The sequence below is a fragment of the Rhinatrema bivittatum genome, chromosome 1 (genome assembly GCF_901001135.1).
Source record: "Rhinatrema bivittatum chromosome 1, aRhiBiv1.1, whole genome shotgun sequence".
Lineage (NCBI taxonomy): Eukaryota > Metazoa > Chordata > Amphibia > Gymnophiona > Rhinatrematidae > Rhinatrema > Rhinatrema bivittatum.
In genome coordinates this window covers 137,166,251-137,188,701 of record NC_042615.1, presented here as the reverse complement: position 1 = coordinate 137,188,701, position 22,451 = coordinate 137,166,251, and the positions used below count along the sequence as shown (strand labels likewise).

At 43.9% G+C, this 22,451-nt stretch overlaps 1 protein-coding gene across 1 annotated transcript in view; it reads right to left on the bottom strand.

Moving 5' to 3' along the window:
* Positions 1-22,451, bottom strand: part of LOC115083518 (cyclic nucleotide-binding domain-containing protein 2-like) — a 316,705-nt gene that overhangs the window by 90,234 nt on the left and 204,020 nt on the right. The window contains exons 13-14 of the mRNA XM_029587398.1: positions 18,247-18,310; positions 732-775 (exon numbers count right to left, since the gene is read on the bottom strand). Of these exons, the coding sequence (XP_029443258.1) occupies positions 732-775; positions 18,247-18,310 (108 nt within the window). The remainder of the gene's footprint in view (positions 1-731; positions 776-18,246; positions 18,311-22,451) is intronic.

Genomic DNA, 22,451 nt, shown 5'->3' with positions numbered 1-22,451 from the left:
GTATTTTATAAACTGTGCAGCCAGAGCCACACAGTTTATATAATACCACGTATCGCCACATGAAAAGTATGTGCATGTGTTCAGTAGACACATATTTTTTATACAGGAATCCATATAGATTATATACCCGAGAAAATCTGCCCCTGCGCGCGCCGAGCCTATTTTGCATACGTTCGGCGGTGCGCATATGTCCCGGGGCTTCGAAAAAGGGGAGGGAAGGGGGCGTGTCTGGGGCGTGACAGCGATCCAGGGGCATGTCCGGGGGCGTGATGGCGGTCCGGGGGCATGTCCTGAACCCTCCTACGTTCCGGCCGTGCCAGAGGTTTGTGTGCTGGCAGCCAGCTGGCAGGCGTAAGACATAAAATAAGGTAAGGGGGGGAATTTAGGTAGGGCTGGGGGGTGGGTTAGATAGGGGAAGGGAGGGGAAGGTGGGGGGGGGGGGGGCGGAAAAAAGTTCCCTCCAAGGCACCTCTGATTTTGTAGCGGCCTTGTGCCTTAATGCAGGTTAGTAAATATGCCTCTTAGTATTTTCCAACTGTACCCCACTTCTGGTGCCTGCCCCTCCCTGATTTAATTCTTTGGACACCCATTCAAAGAAACTGATTTGTTTGACATGATCATCAACCATGCTGCCCTGGTGCCTTCAACCTGCTAGATGTCTTGGTAAAAGAAGTGCATTGAATTTAGTGTTAGCAGAAGGTTTTAGAAAGAACCACAAGTGATTTCCTTGCCTTTTGCTGTCTGCCATGCCTCCTCATCTCATCTTCATTTCCATCTAGACATAGATAAGAGAAGAAAGTCAGTAAAGGTCTCTAATGACATTGCAATGCATTTGGCTTGTGAAGTGTTTACATCTTCAAGAACTAACCTATTCAGTCATGTTATTTTTTTTTATACAGGGCTGATAAGGTGAATAGCAATGTAAAAGCACAGATTAGTCAAATACAAAATTACAATAAGAATTAATGAATGTAAGTCATTCTAGCAAAATAAGTGAAATACCCCCTTAACCTGATAGAAAACTATCTACGGGGAAGGAAATGAAGACACACAAAACACATTAGGATGTGGAGTGGAGTGCAGGTATGGTGACAGGGGAGACAGAGCATCACAATGTCAGAAAGGCAGAGGAGTTGGTAAGCCACAATCATGGCATAAAAATGCTGTTGTATTCTGATGCAGTCCATTGCCAGCAATACCAGAAACTGCTGACACTTTTAAGCTATGTGCATGAGATTGGCGATTCAATGGAATGCCCCCTTTAAGAACGTGCTCAGGCTGGACTTGAAGGTGGAGAGAAAGGAAACCAGTCATATACTGCAAGAGAGAAGTCTTCCAAAGTAAGCAACAAGAAGGGGAAGAGCTTAAAGGAAAGACTGAGCAAAGGAGACAAATGTAGAAGACAGGAGCAAGGCTTGTGCTGATCACAAGGTACAAGAGTGAGTCTAGTGGCTTATGAGTACAAAAAGAAAATCAATGCTTTTACAGAGGTAGTGCTATCAACCATATACATTCATCCTAGATGATATGAAGTAACAATCTTTGTTTATCTACTGGGTATTTTGTACGACAAAGAAACAATAAGGGGGTAATTTTTAAGCCATTTACATGCATAAAGCCCTGTTCTAAAATTGACCAGGGCTCAATAGGTGTTACCCAGTTTTGTGGTACCTGTACTGAAGAAAGGCCTTCTGGAGGGTAGAGCTGGGCAGGAGCTGGCATTTAGGCATATACTTTTTCATTTTTATAAAGTATGCGCATACGTGTACATGTGTAAGTTGTACTCTCTGAAGACAAAGTATAACTTTATGCCCGAGAACACTTGCACAACTTGGTCAATTATCCGATTATTTTCAAAGCAAACTTGGATGTATGAATTTGCTCTGAAAATATGAGGTAAAGCTCACATGTACAAAGTGCCGGGTGTTGCATAATCTTTTCCTCCCCTTCCCAGTGCACCAATGGATTATCCTGCTATAATTTTTGTACCATTTTGTAGGCCATTCAATTTGGAATATAACAGTACCTTACACAATACATACATTTATTATTTATAGCCGGAATGTACAATAGCGAAAAACAGCATCAGATTGACCATATTAAGTGTATTGCATTTTGTGAGGTGTGTGATGATGGAGCAACCTTTATTATGAAAAATTGGATTGCAAAAAATTAAGTTGAAGAGAAAGCTATGTTCAGAGGACATGGGGCAAGACTGCTGATGAGTGTTTACTGAATTTGGTGATGGTCGATCACTAAAATTGTCTCAAGAAAGCCAAAAAATTATTGAAAATTCCAGCAACAAGCAGGAAAAAAATTGTTAACAGGTGGCATGAACAATTTTGGATGAGAGGAGGAAAAAAGTTGATAGAGAAATAGTTTATCGTTATTGAGTCAGCACTGGTATCCAGGAGTTGCATGTTATTTTGAAACCATTAAAAACTGAAACCCATATCCAAGACAGGCTCTGGCTGGCAAATTGGTTACAAAATTGGGATGAAGAGGATTTCCTTCATTTAGCACTTTCCGATTAATTTTACAAAAATCAAATTTTCAAAATGATTGAGTGTGGTCAAACATATGTGGGGAACCTTGGGAAGGTGCCTATTTTCGGAATACGATTTTAGCCGAAAATGTTATTCCATTTTTGAATGATCTGGAAAATGTTTTCGTATTAGACGAAGCTACTTTTGTCCATGATAAAACACCATGCATGTGAGCCAGTGCTATGCAACAGCTGCTTAAAGAAAATGCCATTGATTTTTAGGGTAATGACATTTGGCCAGGGAACTCTCCAGACTTGAACGCTGCCGAAAACATAGGTTTCATTTTTATGGATGAGCTGGAGAGTTTAATGTTGAAGGAAAGTGGTCAAGGATATTATTCCATGATACTTTATGTTATGGGAGTCTCAGTTTAGTGGACCCTTGGGCCGACCTGCTGGAGACTAAGAAGAGATGGACAATGTCTCTGATGAACAGCAGGCCGGGAGGCAGATGTTCAGGCAGGACGTAGATGCTCTTCACCCTGGAAGCTGGTGCTCCCCCGGGAGGAGCCCGTAGGAGCCCAACCGCAGGGACTTAGGTGGCTTCACCCTTGGAAGCCGAAGCCCCCCCAGGAGGAGCCCGTAGGGGCCCGGCCGCTGGGACTTAGGCGGGTTGTGGATCAGGACAGGTAACTGGAACCAGACTAGGACAGTAGTGATACTGTAACTGGGCTCGGGTTCTGGAACCAGGCAGGAACTGTAGCAGGACTCGGGTACTGGAACCAGGCAGGAACTGTAGCAGGCAGGCAGGAACCAAGCAGGTACTGAAGCAGGAACGGAGCGACGTAGCCAAGCGAGTCACTCCAGGGCACAAGGCAACAGGAAACCAGAATGCTAATCCGTTGCAAGGCAAGGGCTGGATGGCCACGGCCGGCTTATCAAGGCCACGGCGTCTGACGTCAGGAATTGGGCAGAGTCTGTACTGGTGGGAAACGGGCTACAAAGGTGCCCAAGTGGCGCGCGCCTAGGGACAGGGCATCCACCGGAACCCTCCCCGCTGCCCCAGCAGGGGACGCCGCCAAACAGGCCGCAGGCCAGGACTCCGGAGGCGGGAGCAGGTCCAGGAATCAAGAGGTAAGGGCCTGGCCGCGGTGCTCGTGGCCAGGACCGCAACAACTTTATATCAAAATTTGGAATTGTCTTATTAAATCTGGAAAATGATGCCAATTTATTTCAAAATTTGTTGTATTCATACCCCGCTCATTTTAAAGCTGTTTTGCAAGCTACTAGTGGGCATATCAATTATTAATTATATGTTTAATTCTGTTTTGAATGCTGATTAAAATGGTGTATTGCATGTTTCTATCAGATTTCTGGTTGCTGCTGCAAAGGGGGAGGCAAAGGGTATGCCACACCCGATACACACAGACTTTCCCATTATGCGGGCTGCTTGAAAATTGCCCTCTCAAGAAAACAGATTAAAATCCACAGCATAAATATATGAATTTCCAGTAGACTGACAAATATTTTTACAGGTGTCTGTTGACATAGTTGGGAATGCTGCATGGGAATTACACCTTCAGAAGGACAAAGAAAGTGAAAGATTTTCATATTCTGACTGTAACTTTTGCATTTGCACATATTCTGCTGCTTATTTTGTCATTGAACTTCTTTTTATTATGCTCAAATATCTTAGGTTTTTTTTTTCATTTTCTGGTAACATAGTAACATTGTAACATAGTTAATGATAGCAGATAAAGACCAGAATGGAGAAGGTACAGAGAAGGGCTACTAAAATGATAAGGGGAATGGAACAGCTCCCCTATGAGGAAAGACTAAAGAAGTTAGGACTTTTCAGCTTGGAGAAGAGACGGCTGAGGGGGGATATGATAGAGGTGTTTAAAATCATGAGAGGTCTAGAACGGGTAGATGTGAATCGGTTATTTACTGTTTCGGATAATAGAAAGACTAGGGAGCACTCCATGAAGTTAGCATGGGGCACATTTAAAACTAATCGGAGAAAGTTCTTTTTTACTCAACGCACAATTAAACTCTGGAATTTGTTGCCAGGGGATGTGGTTAGTGCAGTTAGTATAGCTATGTTTAAAAAAGGATTGGATAAGTTCTTGGAGGAGAAGTCCATTACCTGCTATTAATTAAGTTGACTTAGAAAATAGCCACTGCTATTAATATGCAAAAGTAACATGGGATAGACTTAGTTTTTGGGTACTTGCCAGGTTCTTATGGCCTGGATTGACCACTTTTGGAAACAGGATGCTGGGCTTGATGGACCCTTTGTCTGACCCAGTATGGCATGTTCTTATGTTCTTATGTTCTTAAAATGGTCCATTATGTCTGCCCAGCAATTTGCTCAGGGTAATAACTGCCGCTCCATGCAGGTTACCCCCATGCCTTCTATTAAGGATAGTAATCGCTGTTCCATGCAGGTACTCCCATTTGTTTATTTTCCTTCCTGTGATAAGTGTCCCTGCCTTATCAGCCCTGACTTTAAAAAGTTGTATATTCAGATTTTGTAAACTGTTTAATTAATGGTACAACAGTATAGAAATAGTCTATGACCTTTGCAACCAACACTTTTAGAAACAGCAAAATCAAATTCATCGTGAAGTTTTATAATCTAGGCATAATGCCTAGAAGCTTAACACAAGCCATTCCTTTAAATGCTCATTCATACATGTCTCTATTAATATATGCTTCATTCAGGAAAGATTTAATGATACAAACCAAAACCTATACATAGAAAATATTGTTTTAAAAAATAATGAAAAGAGGGTAGGCTCAAACAAATCCTGGATAAGATATTATAATGCGCCATTTCTTTAATTAAATACTACAAATAGAACAAAGTGAAATATGATTGACAATTTACTTTTATAGGAGAATGGCACTCCTATCATGATGTCCTTTGCTAATAGATGTGCCTCGTTACACAAAGCTGAAGCATTTAAACATTGTCATGTATACATGCATAGGATAATCACTTCTCTAATCGTACAGTTCTACCTTAGTAGGTTTTGGACCTAGTAGTAGATATTTGGACATAACTGGCTAGATAAGTTAGCCGCATAAATCTTATCTGGCTAACTTACAGGTCGATACAGTAACGTGCAGTTAAAGATTGCCCGTCTGTAACGTGCTGGGAGCGCACAATACAGACGAGTAAGGCGATTCAGCGATACAGTCTCCAGTTTCACGCGTCCCTAGCGCTTCCTAAAACAGACGCATAACCCTTTCCGCACCCAGCATGTAAATGAACGAAAAAGCTGTATAATGAAGGAATTAGCTATTCCCCTCCGATACTGTAACGGGCGCTGATACTATCTCCTCAGTAACCCGCTGTTTTGCCGCGGCCTTAACGTGTTAGTTTACCGCCTCCCCCTAGTAGGAGTTAGTGTAGTGTAGTGTAGTGTAAAAAACATTGCTTACCCGCCCTGGTCCCGTCCGGTCTCCGGTCCAGCCCGTCCGGTCTCCGGTGTAGCCCCAAATGACATTTGAAATGACAGGTACCAGCGCACCCAGGTTACTGTATAGGCGCTGTATTAAGCGCCTATACAGTAAAATGGGTTACGCGGGCATAACCCTTCCCTAACGCTTTAAAGCCGCGGCATGCATTTGCATGCAATTAGAAGAGAGTATCGGGGACTAAGTGAAGAGAACTGTGCGTGCGGGGAGGAAGGGTGCGCCTGACACTGCCGCACTGTTTCTACCGCGGCCTTACTGTATCGACCTGTGAGCCAGAATATTCAACAGTGCGGTTGTGCCACTGAATATACAGTACCTGGATGAGTTTAAAATTAGCCAGGTAAGATAACAGCTAACTTTAGACGTACTCAATAGCAGGTCTAAAGTAGGCTGGTTACCTTAGCCAGATAAGTTTGAACATCATTACTTATCTGGCTAAATTAGCCAGATAAGTAGCTCCTCCCAGTTATACTCCCAGAACGCCTCTTTTTATCCAGCTAGATTTTAGCCGGATAATGACTTATCCGGCTAAAATCCAGACAGATAAGACGCTGAATATACCAAAACTTGCCATTTAGACGGATAACTTTAAGTTATCCGTCTAAATAGCTTTTGAATATTTACCTCAGTATTACTAAAGATGAAACAATTGACTTCTTGAAAAAAATTAATTTGTAAGAAAAGCACTGAGTATTAAAGCAGTATATATCATGATAAATACTATACTAGAGAAATTATTACTCTGATAAGATTGGTTTGTAAAGTGGAGGCCATAGGGCATGAAGTATGCTGTGACATCATGGCTAGAAAGACCTACAGGACTATCACTTGTCAACAGGAATTATGAAAGTCAGTCTGTTTAATACCAAAGTAATGTTATTGTTTTCTGCATGGTCTGTAATGATAGTGCAGGTCTGTAGATGTTCACTACCAATATTTTTTTAGGAATATAATAAATTACGGTAGGTTTTGCTGGAGCAAGCACATTAGGGATTGATTGTAGCTTGTCAATCCCCATAGGATCAGCTAGACCTGAATTTGACCAGCTTGGCTACTGCGGACAGTAAGCATGTGAGTTGTGTTGTGTTGCAATTAGAAGGATGAGATATAGTAGTTCCCAATCCAGCTGAAGGGATTTATGGCCTTATGGCAGGATTTACAATTACAGAAATATTTGGATTGGGAGTTCAAAAATCCCCAGGCAAACTATAATTGACTAGCCTGTCTCTAGTGACCTGTCTGCATTGCTGTTTGATCACCAGACTATAATAGGTTTCCATTGTTATCTCATAAAGAGTCCAGTATGTATTAAGAGATAGCTGAAATTGATGTTATCTATTTACAGTATAACAAATGTCTGTTCAGGAAGACAAATCTCTTTAGCTGCCAGAACATAAGACAAGGTTTTATATTTTATATGCTTTCTGAGAGGAAAACTAGTGAATGTAGAACACAGGACTTTGAAAAGCACAGACATGGAATGCTTTGATTATGGTAGATATTTCCTTATGATTCTTAAATTCAATTACAGCCAAAAAAATCATAATTTTATTGCAATGAGTTAAAATTATTGCAGTGACTTGCAAATGTACTACTGAGTTTTAAAGAAGCCAGGTACAGCAGCCATTTGCCACTGTACTGGGGAAGGGATGGAAGGTGTGCGCAAGTTGCTACTGCTATCCCACTTTTGTCAATGATCAAAGCAGGTAAGAGTTTACATTCAGAAAACATTTAAACAAAACACCACATCAACACCAATAAAATAAAATTGAGCCTTTCCTAGGTTCCTATTCTGCACGCATTTCCCCATATAATTTGCTGCTATAACTCCTAAGATATGCATGGCCTACTTCTTATTCATTTGTTTTCAAAAGCAGATGTAAAGAGAACAGTCTTCAGTTGTTTTTAAAAAGTCTCCAAAAATGTAATTGTTCTCTTCCAAATTATTGGGCCAGCAACTAAGAATGGTAATTGGTTCACTGTCATGACTGTTCACTGTCATCTGAAGTACTGAAAAACTCTTTTAAACAGTTTACTGGTATGATAATATATATACTGATCTATATTACTGGTGAAACATACATTGGAAGGAGTCAAATAAATACTTTTAATTAGTATGTTATTTTTGATATAAATAAACAGAATATTGAAACTATGGGGATCATCCCACTACTGTGAATAATGTAAGAAATAGTACAGGTCACTTTAGTTATCAGAGAAAGAATAATAGAAACTGACAGGAAAATTTTGTTTGCTTGTATTTTTGTGAACAAGTGACCTTTGACGACAATTCATAAAATGCAGCCAAGATAGGAAGGCATTTTCAATTATTTCTTCTACCAGATTAGTACAGTATAATGATAACCGGCATGCATTTTGTCAAATGTGTAAACTATGTGTTGCGTTCGTAGCCACGGGACAGGCCCGCAAGCAGCTCCCTCACCTTCCCAGACTGTATCTGGGCCGACACCGCCAGTTCCCTGCTCCTGATGCGGCCCGATATCGCTCCAGACTGCCATTGCTTGCTGCTGCTCACGTGTGGTCTGGACGCCGCCGCTGGCCTTGTTCCTTCTCTGCGGCAGGGAGAACCGCCACATTCTCCAACTCTTTGCGGCTTGCACTGCTACTATTGCTGCTTCTCGCAGTGGGGACTCCACCAACGCTGAGGCCCTGCTTTTTGCGGCATGGAGGCTGCTGACGCCCGCCTCTCTTCATGGCAGGTTGCTGCCACCAATGCCATGCTCCACGGCAGGGAGCTGCTGCCAAACTCTCCAACCGACGAGATGTTCCCAACGTTCGTCGGTATATAAAAGATATTAAATAAATAAATAAATAAATAAATAAACTTCGCGGCCTGGGTGCCTCCATTACTGCTAAAGCTATTGCTCCACTGCTGGGCCTCGGGCTCCTCTGGGCGTGCGCACCTCTGTACTTCATTTGAAGGGCCAGCGGCAGAAAAAGCCCCATGGCCCCAATAGATGATGTCATCAGTCTGTGCCATGACCAGCCCTATAAAAGGGCTCTGCTTGCTCTCCTCAGGGTCTTCACATCGGATCTTCATGGTCGTCCCTGGTTCTTCTGTCTGACAAGGTCTTCCATGGTCTGCTCCTGTCCAGATGGTTCTGTGTTCTTCGTTAGATGTTCTTGGTCTCCGTGGATGTTCCTGTTCTTCATCAGAGCTACTTTGTCGCCTGTACCGTGTTCCTAATGTTCTATATTTCTGGTGTTCCATGTTCTTGCTGTTCCAGTCTTGGCCCTGATGTTCCTGTCTCTGGCTCTTCGTCCTGCTTCCAGGTTTCTTTTTCATCCACCTTTCCTGGCGTACCACCGTCATGGTCCATGACCAGCCCATAGGGGGCTGTGTAGGACGCTTCATGGCACAAGGTCTGTCTCCATGTCTGCAGCACAAATCTCTGTAAGGCCCTTGCTTTTAATGCCAAGGTCTGTTCCTGAATCTGAGTTCTGAATCCTGAGTCTTGAATCCTTGAATCTTGATTCTGAGATTTCAATCCTGAGTCTTGAATCCTTGAATCCTGAGTCTTGAATCCTTGAATCCTGTTCCCGATTTTCAGAGTTCCTTGTCCATGCCCGAGACTCAAGCCAAAGCCTGCTCTGTTCAGCGTGGTCCACGACCAGCCACGGGCGGCTGTGTATGGCGGTGCAGGCCACTCCTGAATCTTCATCATGTTTCTAGCTTCAAGTCTTCATCTTCTCATCTGGAGTCTGCTTCGCTTCTGGTGTGTAGGGTGTGCTGCAGTGCAGTACTCACCCTGTTCTAGTGCCTGAATCCTGAATCCAAACCTGAGCTTTCCTCGAGACCTCATCTGAGTCTTCCAAGTTCCTTAGTTCCATGTCTCGTCATGTTCCTGCCCTCAGCCTCCATCTGGCGTCACTCACTCGTCATTCCCAAGCGGCGGGTCCGGAAGGGCTACCGAGTGGCCGGAGGGCTACTCTTGAGACCAGCATTGCGTTGCTGGGTTTCACCTGTGCGTACAGGTTCAGTGGAGGTCTGAGCCTGCTTTGTTCCAGCTCCAGCCTGTGTTTGGACACTCTCACCTCCCACAGTGTGTGCCTTGGGGCTCTTCCCTGAGCCACACCATGGCCCAAGAGCTCACATCCCTCTAGAGCAAGCAACCGCACCCCCGAGCTTGCAACAGGATGCAAAGGCCATGAGCTCATTGAGCATGTGCCTGTGACAGGCTCAGATGTTTTGGACCTCTTGATACCTTGTTCTTTAAGAATTTTTGCCCAAGTTTTCCTGGATTTTTTCTTCTGATCTTTACCAAGAATTTTTTCAATTTGTGTCTGGATTTTTTACGACCCGCAGGAGGTGCCTGCATTTGTTTACAATCAACTTCTCTTTCTAGGAGCACCTGTTATTGTTCCTGGGTTTATTTTTTCACGACCTGCAGGAGGAGCTTGCACCCAGGTCTCTCAAGCTTTTCAGTCTGTTCCTGGAGATCCACAGCCTCTGCTTTAAGGACTCATTCACCCTTGCCAGTCTTCAGATTTTTTCCCCTGGGGTTATTTTTTCTCAACTTGCAGGAGGTGCCTGCACCCAGGGTTCAAATTTGTTGGCTTCAAGTCTACTGGCTTTCCATCAAGAGTCCTTGACCTGCAGGGGATGCCTGCATCCAGTCATCGATTTACAGCTGTCCCAGGGTCCTTGGTCCATCCAACCTGCGGGAGGCACCTGCACCCATGGCCTGGGTCCTCTCCTTCAGCTTCAACTTCGTCTCTATGTTATACTTTTTGCATAATCTCTGCTGCAAGTCCTCAGTTCACCTGCATTGGTAAACTTGGCGGTGCCCTCCACAGGGTCACTGTTAACATCTGTTGCCTTTACCCAGTCTTCTTTTCCTGGTTTGAGGACCTTTTCCACTGGTATGTCTGGATTTCCGGTACAGTCTTCTTGAACAGAAATTCCATTTCTGGAATTTCAACAAGTGTCCACCACCTGCTCATCTTGGGTGGAGAGGCTCATTCCATAATTCACAAGAATTTCCACCTCCGCTCTAGAAGCTATTGCTGGCCAATGATATCAGCCGGTACCTTTCCTAATGCAGTGACACTAAAGAGGTTTGGAAAACTGACTTCAATTCATTCTCCATTTATTCCAAGTCTGCTGGTGATCCTATTTCCACCGACAGCTTATGGATGAAAGAAGCATTTCACCTCCCACAGTGTGTGCCTTGGAGCTCCTCCCTGAGCTGCACCGTGGCCCAAGGGCTTACAACCCTCTAGAGCAAGTGACCACACCCCCTTGCAACTCTATGTATATGTATTCAGAAAGATAGCTGTGTTAATCTGGTGTAGCAAAAATGACAGGAGTCAGGTAGCACCTTATAGACTAACCAATTTATTGAAGCATGAACTTTCGAGGACAGAGTCCACTTTTCAGATGCATGATGAAGTGGAGTCTTTCCTCGAAAGCTCATGCTTCAAAAAATTGGTTAGTCTATAAGGTGCCACCTTACTCCTATCATTTAAGTATATATATGTTTACCATTGCAAATGAGAAAATGACAACCATGAAAGGCCTAGACACAATCTACTAGTAGCCCACCCCACCTGTGTGAATTCCCACAAGTAGTACTTCAATAGTAAGTGTCTCTCAGCTGTGGTACAAGAAGTGCTGAATTATTAAGATACAGAAAGACTCATTCATCCTGCTGCTTGAGAGAAACAAACAAAAAAAAAATACAAAATCAGGGGAAGAAATTCATCTGGTGAAATGATCAGAAACTATTTATTCAGCCACCTTGCTGGTGGCTGAAAGGAATCAGTAAGTTTTTGCTTGGGACATTGACATTGACTTTTTTAAAAGTATTGGGGCAAAGTTAACTATTTGGGAATATTATTTAGTGTGTTTGTGTGTTTGTGTCTTTAATAGTCAGTCAGTGAATAAAACAAGTTAGACTGTTTGCATTTTTAAATAGTCAGTCAATAAGGTAGCAGTAGGTAGGCAGTGAATACACAAGTTAGACTGTATTTTTAGTCAGTCAATAAGGTAGCAGTAGGTAGTGTGTTTATTTTTTAAAAGTCTGCCTGACTATTAAAGTGTCCTCCAGACTTTTAAAGAGCTAAGTGTTTTATTTAATAAATAACTGAGTGCATTGTATTGAAAAACAAAAAAAACACAAACCCCCCCCCCACACACAAAAAAGTAGCCAGAAGCTAGAAATAAGCTAGGAGCAGTATATACCAAAGTAAAAAAGTTGAATAGTTCAGCTCAGTTACTCACCTTGGAAAGGTGTTGAGGTAGTGTAATTAGGTTTGAATAGGGAACAACATTTGTTAATCAAGGGAGCTGTGAGTCACTCAGGCTGACTAACTAAAGTTAGACTGTTTGTAATTCCCAACCCACCCACCCCAAGCTCATCCCTTAATTTATAGGCAGGTGCCACTTGCACAAAAAAAAACAAAAAAAAAAACAAAACCCCATCAACAAAAACTTTATTGAGAATTCGATCAGACCCCAGTAGGCCACTACCAGACATATAGTGAATTCACTAATACATTTAAAGGAACTTAGACACATTCCTACTCCCATAGCAACCTAAAACTTAACTAGGAACTGATCAAAATTGAGATGAAGGCAGCAGTCCAGCAGCAAGAGGGGGCTTCCCAGTCTTTTGCATCGAGTGTCACATGTATGATTTTTTACCCACCGGTGAGAAGTTGTACATGTGCATGCGATGCAAAGAGCTCCTGGCTCTCAGAGAACGAGTCCGATCTCTGGAGGCTAGAGTGGCAGACCTGGAGGAGCTGAGGGAGACAGAGAGGTATATAGATGAGACCTTCAGGGACATAGTAGTCCAGTCCCAACTTCAGACTGGCAGCCCTGGTGCTGCCTTGGAGGAAGAAGGTCTCATAATGGGAGAGCACCAACCAGATGTAGCAGGAAAGGATCCTGTAGCAAGGACCTGCTCTCTAGGTGATGCATTGTCCTTTCGCACTGAGGATATCTCCCCAAGGCCTACTGCCCAGGAGGGAAGGGTTAGGTCGGCCGTCATAGTTGGTGATTCGATTTTTAGGAATGTAGATAGCTGGGTGGCGGGTGGGCGTGAGGATCGCCTGGTAACATGCCTACCTGGTGCGAAGGTGGCGGACCTCACGCGTCACCTAGATAGGATTTTAGACAGTGCTGGGGAGGAGCCGGCTGTCGTGGTACACGTGGGCACCAACGACATAGGAAAATGTGGGAGGGAGGTTCTGGAAGCCAAATTTAGGCTCTTAGGTAGAAAGATTAAATCCAGAACCTCCAGGGTAGCATTCTCTTTCATGCTCCCTGTTCCACGCGCAGGTCACCAGAGGCAGGCAGAGCTCCGGAGTCTCAACGCGTGGATGAGACGATGGTGCAAGGAAGAGGGATTCAGTTTTGTTAGGAACTGGGGAACCTTTTGGGGAAGGGGGAGTCTCTTCCGAAGGGATGGGCTCCACCTTAACCAGGGTGGAACCAGACTGCTGGCACTAACCTTTAAAAAGGAGATAGAGCAGCTTTTAAACTAGAACAAAGGGGAAAGCCGACAGTCGCTCAGCAGCGCATGGTTCGGAGAGATGTATCTTTAAAGGATACTAATGATGCATTAGAATTAGGGCATCCCGACAGTGAGGTTCCAATAATTAGAAAAGTAGTCCAAGTGCCTGTAACTAAAAACTCACCTGAGCTAAAAAATTCTAACTTATCCCTATCAATTAAAAAGCAGAATAAAAATACAATCAAAAAACAAACTTTGAAATGTTTGTATGCTAATGCCAGAAGTCTAAGAAGTAAGATGGGAGAATTAGAATGTATAGCAGTAAATGATGACATAGACTTAATTGGCATCTCAGAGACATGGTGGAAAGAGGATAACCAATGGGACAGTGCTATACCGGGGTACAAATTATATCGCAATGACAGAGAGGAGCAGTCGGGAGGAGGTGTGGCGCTTTATGTCCGGGATGGCATAGAGTCCAACAGGATAAACATCCTGCATGAGACTAAATACAAAATTGAATCTTTATGGGTAGAAATCCCTTGTGTATCAGGGAAGACTACAGTGATAGGGGTATACTACCGTCCACCTGGTCAAGATGGTGAGATGGACAGTGAAATGCTAAGAGAAATTAGGGAAGCTAACCAAATTGGTAGTGCAGTAATAATGGGAGACTTCAATTACCCCAATATAGACTGGGTAAATGTATCATCGGGTCACGCTAGAGAGATAACGTTCCTGGATGGAATAAATGATAGCTTTATGGAGCAATTGGTTCAGGAACCGACGAGAGAGGGAGCAATTTTAGATCTAATTCTCAGTGGAGCACAGGACTTGGTGAGAGAGGTAACGGTGGTGGGGCCGCTTGGCAATAGTGATCATAATATGATCAAATTTGATTTAATGACTGGAAAAGGAACAGTGTGCAAATCCAAGGCTCTCGTGCTAAACTTTCAAAAGGGAAACTTTGATAAAATGAGAAAAATTGTTAGAAAAAAACTGAAAGGAGCAGCTACAAAAGTAAAAAATGTCCAAGAGGCGTGGTCATTGTTTAAAAAATACCATTCTAGAAGCACAGTCCAGATGTATTCCACACATTAAGAAAGGTGGAAAGAAGGCAAAACGATTACCGGCATGGTTAAAAGGGGAGGTGAAAGAAGCTATTTTAGCCAAAAGATCTTCATTCAAAAATTGGAAGAAGGATCCAACAGAAGAAAATAGGATAAAGCATAAACATTGGCAAGTTAAATGTAAGACATTGATAAGACAGGCTAAGAGAGAATTTGAAAAGAAGTTGGCTGTAGAGGCAAAAACTCACAGTAAAAACTTTTTAAAATATATCCGAAGCAGAAAGCCTGTGAGGGAGTCAGTTGGACCGTTAGATGATCGAGGGGTTAAAGGGGCACTTAGAGTAGATAAGGCCATCGCGGAAAGATTAAATGATTTCTTTGCTTCGGTGTTTACTGAAGAGGATGTTGGGGAGGTACCCGTAATGGAGAAGGTTTTCATGGGTAATGATTCAGATGGACTGAATCAAATCACGGTGAACCTAGAAGATGTGGTAGGCCTGATTGACAAACTGAAGAGTAGTAAATCACCTGGACCGGATGGTATACACCCCAGAGTTCTGAAGGAACTAAAAATGAAATTTCAGACCTATTAGTAAAAATTTGTAACTTATCATTAAAATCATCCATTGTACCTGAAGACTGGAGGATAGCAAATGTAACCCCAATATTTAAAAAGGGCTCCAGGGGCGATCCGGGAAACTACAGACCAGTTAGCCTGACTTCAGTGCCAGGAAAAATAGTGGAAAGTGTTCTAAACATCAAAATCACAGAACATATAGAAAGACATGGTTTAATGGAACAAAGTCAGCATGGCTTTACCCAGGGCAAGTCTTGCCTCACAAATCTGCTTCACTTTTTTGAAGGAGTTAATAAACATGTGGATAAAGGTGAACCGGTAGATATAGTATACTTGGATTTTCAGAAGGCGTTTGACAAAGTTCCTCATGAGAGGCTTCTAGGAAAAGTAAAAAGTCATGGGATAGGTGGCGATGTCCTTTCGTGGATTGCAAACTGGCTAAAAGACAGGAAACAGAGAGTAGGATTAAATGGGCAATTTTCTCAGTGGAAGGGAGTGGACAGTGGAGTGCCTCAGGGATCTGATTGGGACCCTTACTGTTCAATATATTTATAAATGATCTGGAAAGAAATACGACGAGTGAGATAATCAAATTTGCAGATGACACAAAATTGTGCAGAGTAGTTAAATCACAAGCAGATTGTGATAAATTGCAGGAAGACCTTGTGAGACTGGAAAATTGGGCATCCAAATGGCAGATGAAATTTAATGTGGATAAGTGCAAGGTGATGCATATAGGGAAAAATAACCCATGCTATAATTACACGATGTTGGGTTCCATATTAGGTGCTACAACCCAAGAAAGAGATCTAGGTGTCATAGTGGATAACACATTGAAATCGTCAGTTCAGTGTGCTGCGGCAGTCAAAAAAGCAAACAGAATGTTGGGAATTATTAGAAAAGGAATGATGAATAAAACGGAAAATGTCATAATGCCTCTGTATCGCTCCATGGTGAGACCGCACCTTGAATACTGTGTACAATTCTGGTCGCCGCATCTCAAAAAAGATATAATTGCGATGGAGAAGGTACAGAGAAGGGCTACCAAAATGATAAGGGGAATGGAACAACTCCCCTATGAGGAAAGACTAAAGAGGTTAGGACTTTTCAGCTTGGAGAAGAGACGACTGAGGGGGGATATGATAGAGGTGTTTAAAATCATGAGAGGTCTAGAACGGGTAGATGTGAATCGGTTATTTACTCTTTCGGATAGTAGAAGGACTAGGGGACACTCCATGAAGTTAGCATGGGGCACATTTAAAACTAATCGGAGAAAGTTCTTTTTTACTCAACGCACAATTAAACTCTGGAATTTGTTGCCAGAGAATGTGGTTCGTGCAGTTAGTATAGCTGTGTTTAAAAAAGGATTGGATAAGTTCTTGGAGGAGAAGTCCATTACCTGCTATTAAGTTCACTTAGAGAATAGCCACTGCCATTAGCAATGGTTACATGGAATAGACTTAGTTTTTGGGTACTTGTCAGGTTCTTATGGCCTGGATTGGCCACTGTTGGAAACAGGATGCTGGGCTTGATGGACCCTTGGTCTGACCCAGTATGGCATTTTCTTATGTTCTTATGTTCTTAAAATAAAGAACTAGTATCTTCTTCTGATATTTTCATACTAATTACACTATTAATTAAAGAGAGACATTGCTAAGTACATAAAAACATAAGAAGTTGCTATACTGGGTCAGACTGAGGGTCCATCAAGTCCAGCATCATGTTTCCAACATGATAACTTTATAACTCTCCAACTGAAATGGATCATGATAACAAGATCTTCCTAATAGGGATGTGAATCGTTTTTTGACGATTTAAAACAATCGTCAGATATATTTTAAATCGTCAAAAATCGATAGAGCCGTGATACAATAACAATTCCCCCAATTTATCGTCAAAAAATCATAAATCGGGGGAGGGGGAGAGGGAGGGAGGGAAAACCGGCACACCAAAACAACCCTAAAACCCACCTCGACCCTTTAAAACAAATCCCCCACCCTCCCGAACCCCCCCAAAATGTTTTAAATTACCTGGGGTCCAGTGGGGGGGTCCCGGCGCGATCTCACGCGATCTCCTGCTCTCGGGCCACGGCTGCGTTAATAGAAATGGCGCCGGTGGCCCTTTGCCCTTACCATATGACAGGGCAAAGGTAGCGCCGGTGCCATTTTGGTTCCTGTCACCCGACGTCACGAGTGCAGGAGATCGCTCCCGGACCCCCGCTGGACCCCCAGGGACTTTTGGCCAGCTTGGGGGGGGGGTCTCCTGACCCCCACAAGACTTGCCAAAAGTCCAGCGGGGGTCCGGGAGCGACCTCCTGCACTCGCGCCGTATTGCCAATATTCAAAATGGCGCCGCCGCTACCTTTGCCCTCTCCCCCGATTTACGATTTTTAACGATTTTTTTTTTTTAAAAACATGACGATCAGATTTCCCTCCCCCCCCAGCCAAAATCGATCGTTAAGACGATCGATCACACGATTCACATCCCTACTTCCTAATCCCATCATTGGCACTTAAAATAGTTTTTCAAGTCAAACTAGCTTTCTAAGCATTTTTTTTTTTCAATAAAGTACTTCTAGGAACACCTTATGCATCTGACAAGATGTGCATATGTGGAAAATTATGGTACATGCATAACATAAAAGTTACACACCAGGAAATTCATGTGCATATGAAAAAATACACAAGAGAAGTTAGCAGCTGGAGCATATACACTCACCTACACCCCCTTCCTCATACACACACATTCACACACACACACACACACACACACACACCTTCGAACAGACCTCCTAAACACCCATCCAGACATACACCCCCAGAATAATTTAAAAAAAACTCACACAAACAGTCCACACACAAACAACCGCCATGCACGCCCATCTTCCTACACAAATATGTATTCATCAAAGGCTCCTGACATCACCACCCTTGAAAAATGACTTGGAAGAGTCAGTGACAGACGTGCATGACAAATTAATTTTGTTTCTAATAAACATCATAAACATCATTATTACTGGAGTAATAAACATTTTTCCAGTTTTGTTTTTGAATGTTCATAACCTGGTTTGGAATATTAAACCCTGTTTTTGCCTTTCATTCCATGCCCAGACAATATCTTAAGTCTTCTATATATGTAATGTTTTATTACCTTTCCAGTGAACATTGTTGAAGTTTCTCCTGTCCCTGTATGAATGACACTGTGGTGCAGCTGTCTATTAAATCAATTAAAGAGAATGTTAGAGGAACTTATTACTTACAGTGCAAATTTAATTGTTTTAAAAAAGTTAGGTACACTGGGAATGACTGGATCTCTCAGACAATGCACCTGGTGTATGAAGAAAATGGTAACACTGTATATGAGCATAAAGTAGAATAGTGATCAATTTTATTCTGGGCTCAAGTCACTCAAGATCAAGAATTAGACATTTTCAGGGAAAATGTTATTCATTGACTTTGGTCAATAAAAATAAATGATGCCCAATGCTTATCATTTCAATAGATGACTTCCTGAATCCTTTGGGGACCCAGGCTCACATTAGTGCAACTGGTAGCCCCAACTATATTGGAGAACTATATTTCTCTCATGGAAGCCCTTATATAACTCTTTGCTTTCCTGCTGTGTGCTGTGTACTAGACGTAGATGAGCATGTAAGCAACTAAAGTATCTATAAAGGAGCTAACATACCTGGAAACAGAGGACTGAATGATGCTAATCATTTCTCCTGTCAACCTCTGGAAATAGCTAGTAGCCACTAGCACAGATTATTCAGCAAATCCATGTCCACAATTAAACTGTAATGTTGGTCTGTATGGGATTCCAGGCATCCACACCACTGCTCACACACAGGCCGATACAGTACAGTGCGCTCTGGCGGAGAGCACTGTTAACTAGGGATGTGAATCGTTTTAGGACGATTAAAATTATCGTCCGATAATTTTAATATCGTCTTAAACCGTTATGGAACACAATACAATACAGATTCTAACGATTTATCGTTATAAATCGTTAGAATCGTGAGCCGGCACACTAAAACCCCCTAAAACCCACCCCCGACCCTTTAAATTAAATCCCCCACCCTCCCGAACCCCCCCCAAATAACTTAAATAACCTGCGGGTCCAGCGGCGGTCCGGAACGGCAGCGGTCCGGAACGGGCTCCTGCTCTGAATCTTGTCGTCTTCAGCCGGCGCCATTTTCCAAAATGGCGCCGAAAAATGGCGGCGGCCATAGACGAAAAAGATTGGACGGCAGGAGGTCCTTCCGGACCCCCGCTGGACTTTTGGCAAGTCTCGTGGGGGTCAGGAGGCCCCCCACAAGCTGGCCAAAAGTTCCTGGAGGTCCAGCGGGGGTCAGGGAGCGATTTCCCGCCGCGAATCGTTTTCGTACGGAAAATGGCGCCGGCAGGAGATCGACTGCAGGAGGTCGTTCAGCGAGGGTTCCGGCGCCTCGCTGAACGACCTCCTGCAGTCGATCTCCTGCCGGCGCCATTTTCCGTACGAAAACGATTCGCGGCGGGAAATCGCTCCCTGACCCCCGCTGGACCTCCAGGAACTTTTGGCCAGCTTGTGGGGGGCCTCCTGACCCCCACGAGACTTGCCAAAAGTCCAGCGGGGGTCCGGAAGGACCTCCTGCCGTCCAATCTTTTTCGTCTATGGCCGCCGCCATTTTTCGGCGCCATTTTGGAAAATGGCGCCGGCTGAAGACGACAAGATTCAGAGCAGGAGCCCGTTCCGGACCGCTGCCATTCCGGACCGCCGCTGGACCCGCAGGTTATTTAAGTTATTTGGGGGGGGTTCGGGAGGGTGGGGGATTTAATTTTAAAGGGTCGGGGGTGGGTTTTAGGGGGTTTTAATGTGCCGGTTTTTCGATTTTTCGATTTTTAACGATTTTTCACGATTTTTCACGATATTTTACCCCCCCCAAACGGCAACAATACGATTCCCTCCCCCTCCCAGCCGAAATCGATCGTTAAGACGATCGAGGACACGATTCACATCCCTACTGTTAACCCGCATTTGGACGCACGTTTTCGACGCGCTAGCTTTACCCCTTATTCAGTAAGGGGTAATAGTCGTTGGTGCCCACATGTAGCACGACAGCCGGCTCCTCCCCAGCACTGTCTATAATCCTAGATGACGCGTGAGGTCTGCCACCTTCACACCAGGCAGGCAAGGTACCAGGCGGTCCTCACGTCCACCAGCCACTCTGCTATCTACATTTCTAATAATCGAATCACCAACTATGATGGCCGGCCTAACCCTTCCCTCCTGGGCAGTAGCCCTGGGAGACTTGTCCTCAGTGCTACTGCCCAGGCCGATACAATAAAAATCGCGGGACAGCGGACGAGCACCTGCTCTCCCAGCGTGCGCACAGGCCCGCGGTAAAAAGAGGCACTAGGGACACTAGCGCATCCCTAGCGCCTCTTTTTGGACAGGAGCAGCAGCTGTCAGCGAGTTTGACAGCCGACGCTCAATTTTGCTGCGTCAGTTCTCAAACCCGCTGACAGCCACGGGTTCAGAAACTGGACGCCGGCAAAATTGAGCATCAGGTTTTCAACCCGCAAGCTGCGGGCCCATTTTAAATTTTTTTTTTCTAATTTTTAACTATTTGTAACTTTTGGGACCTCCAACTTGATATTAAGACGGAGGGTGTACAGAAAAGCAGTTTTTACTGCTTTTCTGTGCACTTTCCAGGTGCCGAGAGAAATTAATGCCTACCTTAGGGCTTGGCTGCACATTTTACTTTCTGAATCGCGCGGGCATAACTAATAGGGCCATCAACATGCATTTGCATGTTGCGGGCGCTATTCATTTCGGGGGGGGGGGGCTGTTGGAACCGCGTTTTTGACGCGCTATCTTTACCCCTTATTCAGTAAGGGGTAATGCCCAAAGGTAGGCGCATGGGCCTAAGAAGACCCAGAGGGCCGCGCGTCGGGAGGGCCTCAGCTGACAGGCCTGCCAACACGGAGGAGGAGAGAAGCGAGAGACAGCGCCCCGAACGCGACTGGCCGCTGCAGCAGGCGACCCGGAGGTGGAAGACGCCGCGCCGGTAAGGAGGAGGGGCCAGGTGCGGGAGGCCGCGGCCAGCGGCCCTAACAGTCGCTTAGTACTGACATTCTATCAGTAATGCTGTTTTTGTCATTTTCTCCTTTAGCATTATGTCTGATTTTCTAGCATCAAGCATTTTATTGATTGGTTTGGAATCAAATAATTATGCTCTATGATTTAGGCAAAGATTATATGTAAAAATGACATTTTGTAAACATAAATTAAGAAATTGGCAGTGGGAGCGGAGGTGGAGCTGAGGGTGGAGCTGAGACAGAGTATAAGAGCATAAAATTGCCATACTGGGTTAAACCAAAGGTCAATCAAGCCCAGTATCCTGTTTCTAACAGTGGCCAATTCAGGTCACAAGTACCTAGCACGATCCCATAAGGTAGAGAGATTCCATGCTGCTTATCCCAAGGATAAGCAGTGGACTTCTGCAACTCCACCTTTATAATGATTTATGGACTTTTCATCCAGGAACTTGTCCAAAACTTTTTAAAACCCAATCACACTAACAGTTTTCATCACATCCTCTCACGATGAATTCCAAAGCTTAATTATGTGATGAGTAAAAAAATATATTTTCTTAAATATGGGCAAAGCTTGGTTAGCACCCCTAATCAAAAAGGAGATCTGTTGCCTCTGGTGTCAGTAATGGGATAAACTATGGAAATACTGATAAAGAAAGAGAGAGTGCTGCACCTTAAAACAAATAGAATACAGGGCACCAGAATACACAGTTTCACAAAGGGAAAATCCTTCCAGACAAACTTGATTGAATTCTTCAAGGAGGTGGGAAAAGTGGTAGATCAGGGAGGTGCAGTAAATGTGTCCTATCTGGACTTTTAAAACTATTCTGTATAGAAGACTGATGAGTTATCTTGATGGTGTAGGAGTAGGTCAGGAAGTTCTAAATTGGGTGAGGAACTGGTTTTGTGGTAGGATGCAGAGCATGGTTGTAAATGGATCTCTGATGAAGGTAAAATAATCAGTAGGGTACTTCTGGGCCTGGTATTAGGACTGCTTCTTTTTAGTATCTTTATTAAGACATTGCCGAGGTACTTGAGGGAAAAATATGCTTGTTTTGCAGATGAAACTGAAATCTAACAAAGCAGACTTGCCAGAATTGCTGGAAAAAAATGAAAGGGCAAAGAATCTGGTTATGGAGGATCCTTGGTGCCAAGGGGTGATTGGCGCAGCCTAGCAGGTGAACCCACCAGGTTCACCTCATCAGCTGGCGGATGTGCCCTGTGGTGGGGCTGACTGGAGCTTTGCCCATACCAGCTGCCTTCCCCGCAGGTTGCGCC